The sequence below is a fragment of the Podarcis gaigeae genome (assembly GCF_964106915.1).
Source record: "Podarcis gaigeae genome assembly, chromosome: 11".
Taxonomy (NCBI): Eukaryota; Metazoa; Chordata; class Lepidosauria; order Squamata; family Lacertidae; genus Podarcis; species Podarcis gaigeae.
Window position 1 is genome coordinate 6,526,909 of NC_139687.1, and position 13,652 is coordinate 6,540,560.

The 13,652-nt window shown below is 46.7% G+C and overlaps 1 protein-coding gene across 4 annotated transcripts in view; it reads right to left on the bottom strand.

Moving 5' to 3' along the window:
- Positions 1-13,652, bottom strand: part of KIF27 (kinesin family member 27) — a 40,871-nt gene that overhangs the window by 20,145 nt on the left and 7,074 nt on the right. For 2 of the 4 annotated variants that reach the window (XM_083701892.1, XM_083701890.1), the window contains exons 4-8: positions 11,066-12,036; positions 9,609-9,752; positions 8,523-8,723; positions 6,956-7,131; positions 6,158-6,282 (exon numbers count right to left, since the gene is read on the bottom strand). In XM_083701892.1, the coding sequence (XP_083558018.1) occupies positions 6,158-6,282; positions 6,956-7,131; positions 8,523-8,723; positions 9,609-9,752; positions 11,066-12,036 (1,617 nt within the window). The remainder of the gene's footprint in view (positions 1-6,157; positions 6,283-6,955; positions 7,132-8,522; positions 8,724-9,608; positions 9,753-11,065; positions 12,037-13,652) is intronic. The other 2 variants (XM_083701891.1, XM_083701893.1) reach the window with 1 other exon arrangement.

Below are 13,652 nucleotides of genomic sequence, written 5' to 3' on the forward strand. Positions count from 1 at the left end.
AGGGAGCCAGGTCCTAAAGCCCGCCGGAGGGAGGGGCAAGACTCAGGAGGCTCCGCGTCAGAGGAGTCCAGGAAGGAGGGAACCCCAGAGGGCAGAAGGACCCAACGCAGGAAAGAGCAGCGCAAGAGGTGGAGCCGGGCTAGAATCTTAAACTGGTCTGGGTGGAGCAGTGAGTCAGAGGGGACTTAGCCGGTCTAGCGTTAAGACGTGGGGCTGCGCGCCCAGAGCTTGGAAATGGAAACTAAACTTCAATAAAGACTTTTGTATATAATATCCACTGGGCGTTGGTCCTCTGTGAGCTGGGACCTAGCGGCAGTCCTGACAGCCTTTTTTCACCAATTTTGCAACCTCGTGGAGTGCGGGAAAGCAGCGAGGGGTGAAGATTGGTGCTTCGCGAGCTCACGAAAAACAGGGAAATGACTACCGAAGAGAGGATAGCGAGTTTGCAAAACGCAGTGACGCAGTTGACTGCAGAAATTGCGGCTTCCAGAAAGAAAGAACAGGAAGCAGCTGCTGCCTGCCAGGATCTGCGAACCAGGTTAGAAGTGCTAAGTACACAGAGGCTACCGGCCACCAGACCAGAAGGGATTGGGCTGGGAAACAGAGGAGGGAGCCTGGTTTCTCACTTCAATGGGGACCTGCAGGAGTATCCTAACTTCAGAGCAGATGTAATTTATGCATTGCAGCTGCTGGACAAAGACTTTAAAAATGAGGAAGAGAGAGTGGGATTTATTATTTCGCATTTACGGAGGGAGGCAAAATCGTGGCTGCGCAATCTATGGAGAGACAAGGATCCAGCCCTCCAAAATGCGGCTGCCTTCATTAAAGTGATGGATGCGTGTTTTTTATCTGAGATTGATGTGGAGATCGCTAGGAGGGAGATTCACGGACTAAGACAAGGTAAAGCCACTGTGAGGCAATATCATTCACGTTTTTTTGGATTGGTGAATGTACTAGCCTGGGAGAAAGAATCGCCTGCCGTCAGAGACCTGTTCTGGGAGGGGTTGAGCGGAGCTGTGAAAGACGAGATCGCAAGGGGGGGAAGACCCCAAACCACCAAGGACGTGGTGGAACGGGCACTCTCCATTGGGGTTCGGTTGGAAGGACGCCCTTGGGGCAAGGAGGAAGGGCATTTGGGACGCACGCCAGCGAGAGGACTGCCTCCCTTCCCCAAGGAGGTGGCGCGCGCTCGATCCATGCCTCCGCTGGGAGGGGGAGAGGAGCCGATGGAGATAGGTGGTGCTAAGGCTCACTCCACAGTCGGAGCCCTACCTCCGGGAGCAGTCAAGATGAAGCCTCCTAGAGGAACCAGGAAGTGCTACATCTGCGACAGTGCTCAGCATATGGCAAAAGAGTGTCCCCAGCGGTTTCACAAGCATACTGCAGCCGCAGCGACAGTAACAGACGCAATTCAGCAGAGGGAGTCGCAGCAGGAAAACTCCACTGTCTGGCTGGAGATGGCGTCTCTGGGGACCAGCCAGACAAGTCAGTGAAGCAATCCCCAGGGATCTTACAGCCCACCGACCCCCTCCCACCCAAACCAGTAGTGCAGCTCACCGCATCCCTTCAGCTCCCCAATGGGCTACTTGTGGAAATTCCCATCACCATCGACTCGGGGAGCAATGCAGATTTTATAGACATGCAGTTCATCCAGCAACATGGCATAGCCCTTCTGCCAGCGGCGGTACCTCTGAAAGTCGTCACAGTGGACGGCAGGGAGCTACTGGGAGGGCAAGTGCTACAGCAGACGCCGCCAATGGTGATGCGCATTGGAAACCACCGTGAGGTCATCAGCTTCAACGTCACCCGCCTGTCAGACACGCCCATAGTGTTGGGAATGAGTTGGCTGGATAGGCACAGCCCGGCATTAGCTTGGTACCAGCGGCAACTGACCTTCGGCTCCTCTTACTGCGCAGAACACTGCATCCTGGCGGACTTGGAAGATGAGGGGCACGAGGATGGACCACAGCTGAACTTGGGCATGTTGCAAGCGGTGCCTAACAAATACAAGGAGTTTTTGGAGGTCTTCTGCGAGAAAGAGGCGGATAAGCTGCCTCCCCACAGACCCTACGACTGCAAGATCGACCTCCTGCCCGGGGCGACGCTCCCAACGGGGAAACTGTACTCCATGTCTGAGGATGAATTGCAAGAGCTCAGGGAGTTCATAGATCACAACCTGAAGCGGGGATTCATCCGGGAGTCCAAGGCGGCAGGGGGCAGCCCTGTATTCTTTGTAAAGAAGCGGGACACGCCCCAAAAGAGGCTGGTCGTTGATTTCCGCTTCTTGAACCTTAAGACCAAGCCCTCAGCCTTCCCTATGCCCAAGATCGATGACCTGCTGGCGACGGTGAGGAAGGGTCGCATCTTTACCAAGTTGGATCTGCGCGGAGCGTACAATCTCATTCGCGTACGGGAAGGCGACGAGTGGAAAACAACCATGTTTACGCCGCTGGGCACTTATGAATACAGAGTTATGCCTTTTGGATTAAAAAATGGTTCCCACTGCTTTCAAGCCTTCATGCATCATGTCTTGGCGGGTCTCCTCTACAAGAAGTGCGTCTGCTTCCTGGATGACATCCTAATCTTCTCGGAATCGCCGGAGGCTCACGAGAGAGATGTTAGGGAAGTTCTGCAGAGGCTGCGGGAGCACAGGCTGTACGCCAAGCTGGAGAAGTGCCAGTTCGACAAGACGGAGGTGGATTTCTTGGGCTACAAACTGTCCGACAAGGGACTGGCTATGGACGGTGCCAAGGTACGTGCAGTACTGGACTGGAAGAGCCCACGCAATAGGAAGGAAGTACAGAGGTTTGTCGGTTTTGCCAACTTTTATCGCAAGTTCATCAAGGGTTTCGCCATGCAGACAGCGGCCATCACCGACACCCTCAGTTCCAAGAAGAAGAGGTTCATCTGGACGGAGCAGGCAGAGCAGTCCTTTCAGAAGCTCAAGCAGCTCTTCGCTTCCGAGGAGAACCTACTGCACGTAAATCCCAGCAGGCCCATGAGAGTGGAGACGGACGCCTCGGACAGGGCCGTGGGAGCCGTTCTGTTGCAGCAAGACCACCAGGGGGACTGGAGGCCGTGCGCTTTCTACTCCAGAAAACTCAGCAAAGCGGAGCAGAACTACACCATTTGGGACAGGGAGTTGCTGGCCATACATGCAGCCTTCAAGGCGTGGCGGCACTTCCTCGTCGGAGCCAAGCACACGGTGCAGGTCTGCACAGACCATAAGAACTTGGAGTACTGGCGCACGGCGAGGTTCCTGAACCAGCGACACATCCGCTGGGCGGAGTTCTTTGCAGATTTCGACTTCAGAATTGAGTACATCCCAGGAAACAGCAACGTCTTGGCGGACGCGCTGTCCAGAAAACCGCAGTATCTGGAGGCAGAGGCACCGGCGGCGGCCAAGCACATTTTCACACCACAGGCGTGGGCATGCGCGTCAGCCACGGTGGACCTGGACGCGGTGCGCCGCGCGCTGCAAACGGACTCGTTCGCCCGAGCCAAGATGGAGGAGGTGTGCAGTGGCAAGGCGAGGGGCAACGAATTCCAAGTGCGCGACGGCCTGCTCCTACGCAAGGGAGTCCTCTACGTACCAGGAGACAGCCTCCGCGCGAAGGTCCTGCAACAGCTGCACGACGCGCCCAGCGCGGGGCACTTCGGCAAGGAGAAGACGGTGGACTTAGTAGCCAGAGACTTTTGGTGGCCTAAGATGCGGGGGGATGTCGCGGACTATGTCAATAGGTGCGACACCTGCCAAAGGGCTAAGCCTGTGCACCAGCCGCCGGCGGGCCTGTTGGAACCGCTACAGACACCGTTCGTACCGTGGGAGAGGGTGGCCCTGGACTTTGTCACAGATCTACCCAGCTCAAGGGGCAAGACGGCAGTGCTCGTGGTAGTGGACCTGTTCACCAAGATGGCCCACTTCATTCCGTGCGCGAAGGTGGCCACGGCCGAGCAGACCGCTAAGATGTTCATAGACCACGTGTTCAAGGTGCACGGCCTACCACGGTCTATTTTGTCCGACCGGGGGCGCCAGTTCATCTCCAACTTCTGGCAAAAGCTGATGGGATTCCTGAACGTCAAGGTCAGCCTGGCGTCGGCGAGACACCCGCAAACTAACGGGCAGGCGGAAAGGGTCAACGCCATCATGCAGCAGTACCTGAGATGCTACGCGAACCAGCAGCCATCGACCTGGGTGGACTATCTACCGTTGGCCGAGTTTGCCTACAACAACACGAAGCACGGGTCCACGGGGGTGACACCATTTTTCGCCAACTACGGGAGGCATCCCAGAACCTTCCCGGGTCTGGACACAGTGCGGGAGGGGGAGCCACAGGGAGCAGAGGACGTGGCAGCGGAGTTGCAGGAGATCCACGAGCAGCTCAGGAGGCAGTTAGAGTTGGCAAAACAGGCTTACAAAGTGCAGGCAGATCGACACAGGAGGGTTGGGGAGGACATCCAGGTGGGAGACTGGGTCTGGTTGGCAGCACAAGCAGTTCCAGCCAGATCGTTAGCCAAGAAGAAACTAGGGCACAAGCAGCTAGGGCCTTACCAAGTAGAGGCGCAGATCAACCCAGTGGCCTTCCGGTTGACACTCCCGGAGGGTTCCAGAATGCACCCGGTCTTTCATAGATCAGTGCTCACGCCCTACAGAGAGCCCCACAGGTTTCAAGCACCGGGGAAGGCGCCAGACCCGCTCAGGGAAGCGCCCAAAAAAGGGGGGTCGCCGAAAGGGGAGCCACTTAATGAAGCCACTGAGATTTTAGACTCAAGGTGGGGGGAGGACGGGATTGAATATCTTCTCGCCACAGAGGACACCCCGGCCAGCGCCAACAGGTGGGTGCCGGATTACGCAGTGGAAGAGCAGTTGCTCAAGGAAGAATTCCACACACTTTTCCCGCACAAGCCTATGCCGGCGGGCTTTTTCGAGGATTGTTTGTTCACACCCACACTCTCGGCCAGCACTTTCCGGGGTTTCTCGTCAGCTGAGGACTCGGCTCCGGGAGGCAGCTCCCCGGAGGGATCGCTTTCAGGGTTTGGCACGGGGGGATCTTATTGGTGGGAGGACCAACCCGAAGTGGGCTGGCGCAGAGACATGCCGAAGGGGCCCTGGGAGGTGGACCCCCATCAAGCAACAGGGGGAGGAGGGCTCTTGGGTGATTTGGGGTCGAGCTCAGATTTCGAGCACACCGCGCAGGAGATGGAAGCGGAGGTCGTCGTCGACGAGCCCATGGGGGACTTCCCGGACTTATCTCGATGGTTGCAAGCCTCAGGGGACGAGCTGTATCCTGGACTCACCCCTACAACAATGGAGCACCCGGAACCCGCACCGGAAGAGGGGGAGGGGGGAAGGGGGGGCTTCGAGGGGGGGATGGATGTCAGGGGTTCAGAAGGAGAGACACAGGAGGGGGAGCAAATGGAGAGTGAGGAGGAGGAGTACGAGGGGGGCGCAGGCAGTGACAGTGGCCAGAGTTATTCCACAAGCCTCTCTAGCGAATCGGAGGACTCACAGAAGGGAGCGCCGGTGGCCAGAGCAAGGGAGATTCCAAGGGAGAAACCTCAAGAGGGAGGGGCCAGCGGGGAGTCCCTGAACAGCAGCTGGAGATCAGGGCCAGCGTCTCCACCAGAGCGCAGTGGGGAGGGGGAGTCCCAGGAGTCGGGACCAGTGTCCTCACCACCAGAGGGAGGAGAGGAGTCAGGTTTGGCAACACCCACATCAGGAAGCGGGGAAACGGTCAGAAGGAAAGTCACCGGCTGGGCGCGCGCGCCAAGTTCAAATGTACAGGAGCGCGGCACAGCGGGGAGCCCGGGAAGGGAGCCAGGTCCTAAAGCCCGCCGGAGGGAGGGGCAAGACTCAGGAGGCTCCGCGTCAGAGGAGTCCAGGAAGGAGGGAACCCCAGAGGGCAGAAGGACCCAACGCAGGAAAGAGCAGCGCAAGAGGTGGAGCCGGGCTAGAATCTTAAACTGGTGTGGGTGGAGCAGTGAGTCAGAGGGGACTTAGCCGGTCTAGCGTTAAGACGTGGGGCTGCGCGCCCAGAGCTTGGAAATGGAAACTAAACTTCAATAAAGACTTTTGTATATAATATCCACTGGGCGTTGGTCCTCTGTGAGCTGGGACCTAGCGGCAGTCCTGACAGCATCCATTTCCTTTCCTTACCTGTATCAGTTTCCATCTGTAAAATGTTTTCATTTTGTGAAATGGAATTGTGCTGCATCTCTTTTGGTTCATGTGTAGAGCTGGGAGGAGCTTGTTTTCGTGTCCATGTACGATTTAAGGAGCGTCTAGAGTAAAATTAAACCACGCATTTTAATTGATAAAACCCGAAAAATACAGTTTTGAGACCACATGCATGAGGTGTTTTTCTCTGGCAATGCTTCACATGGTTGCCAAATCCATAAGCAGGGAACCAGGCAGAGGGCCTTCTCGGTAGTGGCGCCCACCTTGTGGAATGTCTTCCCATCAGATATTAAGGAGATGAGTAATTATATAACATTTAGCAAATATCTAAAGGTGGCCCTTTATAGGAAATGTTTTATGGTTTAATGTTTTACTATATTTTTTAATATATGCTGGAAGCTGCCCAGAGTGGCTGGGGCAACCCAATCAGATAGGTTGGGTACTACTAAAAATAATTACACTGAACGCTCTGACATCCCTTTGTAGCTAAGTTTTCTTCTGGTTTGTTCTACTGGTGCAGAGCTAGAATTCCACTGTTCCTGCCTTATACCCACCTCAACTTAATGCCCTGTGCTAAAAGACACATATTTAACAGGCCAGCCCTATTTATTCAAGTACATCTCTGTTACAACCTGGAGCTACTCCAATGCTAATCACCTGTACATTCAACTTCGTATGAATGCCTAGCATAACGATAATATGCATTTTGACCCAGGTTTGTAGTAGGCCAGTATTTCCTCCTAAATACACAGGCATAAAACAGGACAAAACATGTACCTAAATAGGGTTCTCTTTCTGTTCTTTGCATTTCTTTCATCTTCATCACTGTGATCAGAAAAGCAGCAATGAAGAACTTCATCTTGTTCTTCTACATGATCCAACACTATTTGGCTACGGGTTCGAAATCCAGCCATTACTCTGTTGAGCGAATATGTTGGCGGGCTTGTGTGTACCTTTAGAGACGTAAAAAAATGGTTGCCAAAGAACTCAAAGTGGGATATAGAATGAATGAATGAATGAATGAATGAATGAATGAAACTTCATTCATTCAGCCATCGGCCATAGCAACAAAAGAACATTGTGATATACACAGAACAAAATAAAAAGTGAGGTATGGAGTTCTCTACACTTGCCCATCTTACTCTCAACAAACCTGTGAGATAGGTTTGCCTAAGTGGGTGTGACTGGCGCACGTACCCTGTAAGCTTCATGGTTGAATGGGGATCTGAGCCTAGGTCTCCACAGTCCTAATCATACATACTAACCAGATATTGGCTAGAGCTGTGATGGCGATGGTATTAGCAGAACCTCCAGAGGGGTGCAGGTGTGGAAGTGGGGCGTCGTTCCATCTGGCAAGCTGTAATGCTTGCACTGTCACTATGTTCACCATAGCACAATACTGAATTCCACCCTGTATTTGTTTGTTACTAATAATAATAACAATAATAATAATAATAATAATAATATCTTTATTGTCATTGCCCCCTCTCGGGACAACGAAATTTCTTGGCTGCTCCATCCACCTAGGTAGGGCACTCCACACAAAATCAAAACAACTATAAAAACACTAATTAAAACAATTCAGTATAATACAGCAAGGAAGATTAGATGACTGTCCAGGCTGTCTTGGAGGCATTTTTTGGCCAAAAGGCAGCCTATAAACAGTAACATAGTGTAAGATAAAAACATAACATAGTGATGGCCACCAACTTTGATTGCTTTAATGGATATCCATGGAGAATAAGGCTATCGATAGCTTCTAGCCATGATGGCTTTGTTCAGCCTCTACTGTTGGAGGCTGTATGCCTCCAAATACCAGAATATTCTGAATTCTGTTGGGAATTGCAGGTGGGGAGAGTGGTATGGCACTCGGATCCTGCTGGAAGGCTTCCTATAGGCATCTGGCTGGCTGCTGCAAGAACATTACTGTGGACTAGATGGGCTCTTCTAATGTTCTTAAAAACCTTCCAGGTGAATCAGGAGATCTGCCGTCTTTGCCCTGCCTCTTGAATCCAAGGGGAGGAATTCTGTTCTAGGATGGTTTTCTTCAACTAAAGATGAAGCTGCAAACCTGCAAGCTACCAGAAACTTTCTCAATATGGTTGGAGAAGTGGCAGATAAACCATTTACTGTGGTGGAGAATGGTCACTTTTGTACCGTACTTATATATCAGAAAAAAGACGGTAATTTTCATACCAACATTTCAAATCATCTTTTGAATGTTTTTAATACCTGTTTTTAACTGTCTATTCGGCAGTTTAATGTTTTATTTTATATTTTTCTCAACTGCTTAGAGGTTTTCATACAATCAAGCACTATATAAAACTTGTTAAATAAAAAATACCTTTCGAGAATCCAGCCCCACGGTAGCATTAAAGGATTGCACCAAACGTTTAGTTAGAGGAACACTGTATGGTCTTTTTGAAGATATCACACCAGCTGGTCCATCCCCACAACCACCACTGGAGGCAGAGGCCTTTCTAATTTTCTCTAACTTGTCATTTAGCCGGTCAATTATAAGCTGCTGCTCCACCATTTTATCATTCTTAAAACAAAACAAAACAAAACAAAACAAAACAAAACAAAACAAAACAAAACAAAACAAAACAAAACAAAACAAAACAAAACAAAACATGTATTTATCAAACATCTGACAAAATTGCAAAACTAAGTAATTTCTGCCCTCGCTGACCAATACATAAGCCTGAACAGTTCTTGCTACTGAATTTTTCCTTCCTTCCTTCCTTCCTTCCTTCCTTCCTTCCTTCCTTCCCTCCTTCCCTCCCACAACAACACTGTGAGGTAGATTAGGCTGAGATACTGAATTTCTCTTGTATTCCTTTCTAGTGAATTGATACATCTTTGGAGTTAGTATAATAAATAGAAGTTCTGATTGCTCTAATTGGTAATTAAATGTTGTGAGGTGTGGTCAATTTAAGCACTAAAGTTGTTTGCCTGTAAGTAAACAGAACTCTGTGAGCTTAACAGCATTAAGAGTTGCTATATAACTTAACAAAACTCAGGCTAAGAATTAAATAGTTGGGATACTGCAATGCTGAGATTCATTCAAGTCAAGTCCACCAAAACGTTAACAGTATGATGACTGGGAATGTAATATTTAAACTTTTATAATAAATGTAGTTCAGAAACCAAAATACATCATACATACACCCTTTAAAAAATCATCTAGAATGATACTGTGCAATTCTGACAGAGCATAACCCAAACTTTGGTTGCAATCCTACACATACTTACATTTTAAAATGAACATGAATATCACTATTAAGACTTTCAGATAATGTCCGTTGCAGATTACTTCCCTTGGGTTAAGATTATTTCCACTATGTTGGTTTAATCATTTATATAAGATTGACAGCTTTAATATCACTTCATACAGCCTTCACCAATAACCAGCACAACGGAAAGTTACCTGTAGCCTATTTGTCTCTTGGGCCTCCTTCAGCAATTCCATATATTCTTGATTCTCCTTTATCAGCTTCTGTATTTGATCTTGCAATACTTTTATCTCAAGCTCTCTCTCACTAAACACTTCTGCATCGGTAGCAAGAGCCTGCTAGGTAATAAGGGGTTAAAAAGAATACCAAATATATGAAATGGAGGGTCTTGCACAAAGTGCACATTAGAACTTGAATGTATTTGCTCCTCCATTAGTTAGATATGTTTTATTCTACCATCTGAACAGCAACTGTTAGAAAGCAAAGCTACTATATATATAATTTAAATACAGCCCTTAGTATTTGTTACAATCTAGGACAACAGCAAGTTAAAAGAGGGATGTTATAGGTTATTAATGCTTTGCCTTTGATTACAGTATATGACTTTAAGTCACAGGAAGCAAAAACAAGGGATTTTTTTCTATGAAGTAATCAAACTGGCTCAAACAACAACTATATATATCTGTGTTTCATGTGGGATTTTTTTTTTTTTTTTTTTTTGCTGTAGGGACTAGAATAAGAACAGTAAACCTTGGCTGAAATGGGAAAATGAGTTTCTCTTTACAGGTTTTGTGTCTAGCACTATTATGAAGTGTAGACCAACAAGGTATGTGTGACCTAGCAGAAACAGCTGTTCAAAACTACCAGCATGGGAGTTGCACTTTCACCTTCCCTTGTATAACACCCCTGCTGAGAATTTTTAGTTTTTCACTCCGCGGCAGAATGCAGAGAGATATACAGTAGTCTGATTCCTTCTGTCACCACAATACATAACAAGGAATCATGCACTAGCCAAACAGCGATAAGACTGTAAATATAAGGGAAATTGGCAACACACAAAGAAAGATGCCCCACAGAACTAAACAACTATTAATATTTTAGTTATTTTCAATGAGATTCTGTCAATGAACTAGGAGCCAATTTGTTATTATTAAGAAAAGAAGAAAATAAATGTAGCACATTGTGTTTTATCAGTGTTCTAAAGCAAATTCTGAATAAGGTAAAGGCAAATTTCCTCCCTTACAAACAGGTATCACCACATCAATCCATATATAAGACATCATTTTGTATGAGATAATTATTTCACCCTTATGACAAACTCTCCCAATACTTCGGTTTTGCTGTGGTTTAGTATTGTCTGTATTCAAGCTGCAGAAGAATATAAAAAATAAGGAACTAATATGTAATTTAGCCATGTAAAGCTGATGCAGATTTTTATTCCTCCAAACTTTACAATTCTGCTTAAAATATTATCCCAATGAATAAAATCTATTTTTTGGACATCTAGCAAATTTTATTTGCCCTCCAGACGAGCAAACAATGTATGTGCAATTTACAAAGAACTTTGATTAAGAATGGATAAACTTTCCAGTTACAGCATAGATTTCCTTTTTATGTACTCACCACTTGCATTAAATTTACAGTAAAATACCTGATACTTCTTCAACTCTCTCTTCAGCTGAAGAATTGTGATGTGATGTGGTCCTTCCTGGTTACCTCCACTTCCACAGTTTACCTGGGGAATGACTGAAGAAGCCTCTCTCCTGAGTTCTTGAGCCACACATATCCAATCTTGCAATCTTTCCTGTTGACTTTTTGATAGGCCAGAAATATTTTTTAATTCGGCAAGGAACACATAGGCTTCTTCCATGCAATTTCGGTAGTTAAAACTTTCTACCTGAAGCTGGGCAAGCTGCTCTTCAAGAGAACGGATTTTGTTTCTGTCCCGAAATGAATCCTGTGACCCTTGACTGCCAGGGATCTGCTGGTTTTGCACAGTTTCACGGAGTATCTTGATGGCAAACTCCATTTCGTCAATAAGGTCCCAGTCTGGGTTGTAGTTGACAATAGGTTTGTTTCTAATATTTTTGGCTCGGTTGGCATATTTGATGGAATTTAGTGATTCATCAAAATCCGATGATGATGGGCTAATACAAGTTATCATGACAGTCTTGGCATTGCCTCCTAAGGAGTCCTTAAGAATACGTGTAATTTTTGCATCCCTGTATGGAATATGTGCACTTTTTCTCTTTGGGTCCCCAAGCGCACTTATCACATTTCCCAGAGCCAATAAGCCACTGTTGATCTGAATTGATTCTTTGAACCTTTCACCAGTGTTCCCAGTTTTTGTTACTCTTTCAGAGCCGGCGAGATCAACAAAGTGGAACTTGGAAGCAATCAGCTGGCTTGAACTTTGAGGTGACTCTTGCGCAGAATCTGTGTCCTTCTGAGTCTGACCCGGTTGTTGTTGTTGACAAATACTGATTGTAAAAACCGCATGAGATCGGCTAGAATGCTCGTTCATTTGGGTTGTGCCTGTATGTCGAGCGGCATTTCCGGTTTCTAACAAGCTCATTACTTCATCCACATTTTCAACCTGGCAGTCTTTGGCACCAACAATTACTTTAAAAATAAATTTAAAAACACATTTTTAAAGAGCAAACCATAAAGAATAGTAAACAAAGCTAACCGCAAAATACAGACTATTAAAAATCAAATGCCTCATTCAAGAAGGCATTTGACAAATTAATTATGGCATTAGAAAGTATGCAGCTGTTAATTATAAACAACTGCAAGTGTTTGAAGAGGGGATATTTGAATGGGGTGTGTTCTACGTGTGTTTCCATGTTAGGTATTTAAGGTGAATTGCCCCACTTTGTTCATTTACTTTTTATGGGGCCCTTACACAACACCATCATCCAGTCACTGTCATACTGTATTTTCCCTATTATCTAACCTCAGAAAGTCCACCTGTTTTCAGAAGCACAATCTCCATATTCAGTCACTTTTTATACTACTCTTCCAGGTTTTTAAAAAGGACAACATTTTGACAGTGGCAGTGATGTATTGGGAAAGTGAATCTATCACCACACAACACACATTGCAACATTTGTTGTGGGCAGCATTTTATGACCCTGATTTGTTTGTTTGTTCAATCTACCTATTGCCAATGCTTCTCTGCCTACATTTTAAAATGTAGTACAGTGTTATAGCACTACAACAGTATTCTTATAGCGCTATACCTCTTTAATTTTAAAAAATAACAGTGTGGTTATTAAATGACACTCTCCACAAGGGAATGTGTGCTGAGCTGCAATTGATCCTATCTACAGCAACTCTGTCACACTCACTGGTGTAGACAGAAAGCACAATGCTCTCAAAAGCAGGGAAAATCAATTGCAATTCCACTTGTAGCTTACAATGGAAAAGCAATAATTTGGAATCACTAGGAGCATCTGGAAGAGTGTTGTGAGTGTTATCTACTGAAGTTCTCACCCTGGGCCAGCAGGTGGATACTGTAGATAGTTCAGGTCCACATATGCAAATAAGGGATCGAAAGTGACATTCAGTGATTGGATAGTTACAGAAAGTTGTTACAGTTACTTTCTAGTGGAGCTCTATATAAGCAGGCTGGCTGAACCCTTCAGTTCAGTTCTGTTCTGGCTTCTGAATAAACAATAGCTGTTTGAAGAATCGCTGTGTCATCTGATATGTTTACCCACAACTTAACAGTGAGTGCGCACACACACACACACACACACACACACACACACACACACCATAGCTGATCACACAAAGTATATTTAATCTCAGGCATCTCAGGGACAGCTGGGAACAAATCCTGTCTAAAACTGGTGAGCTGCTGACAAGACAGTGTTAACAGTACTGAGCTAGATGGAGCAAGAGTTAGACTTGGTAAAAACACACTAAGTTTCATACTATATCTTTTTTCTTCTGTATATGGTGATTGATCAATGTAATAAAAATAATATTAAAAAACAAAATGGCATAAAAATTGGGATTGGAATTAATGGGAGACAAAAGGCTGACAATGCTGCTCTATAGTTATATTTTATTTATTTATTTATTTACAGCATTTATACCCTGTCCTTTAGCCAATAAAAACGGCTCTCAGAGCAGCTCACAAAAATCAGTACTAAGACTGGTCCTGAACTCAGGCTCACAGTCTAAAAAGACACAATGCACAAGAAAAAAAGAACAGGAGGGAGAAAGGAAAA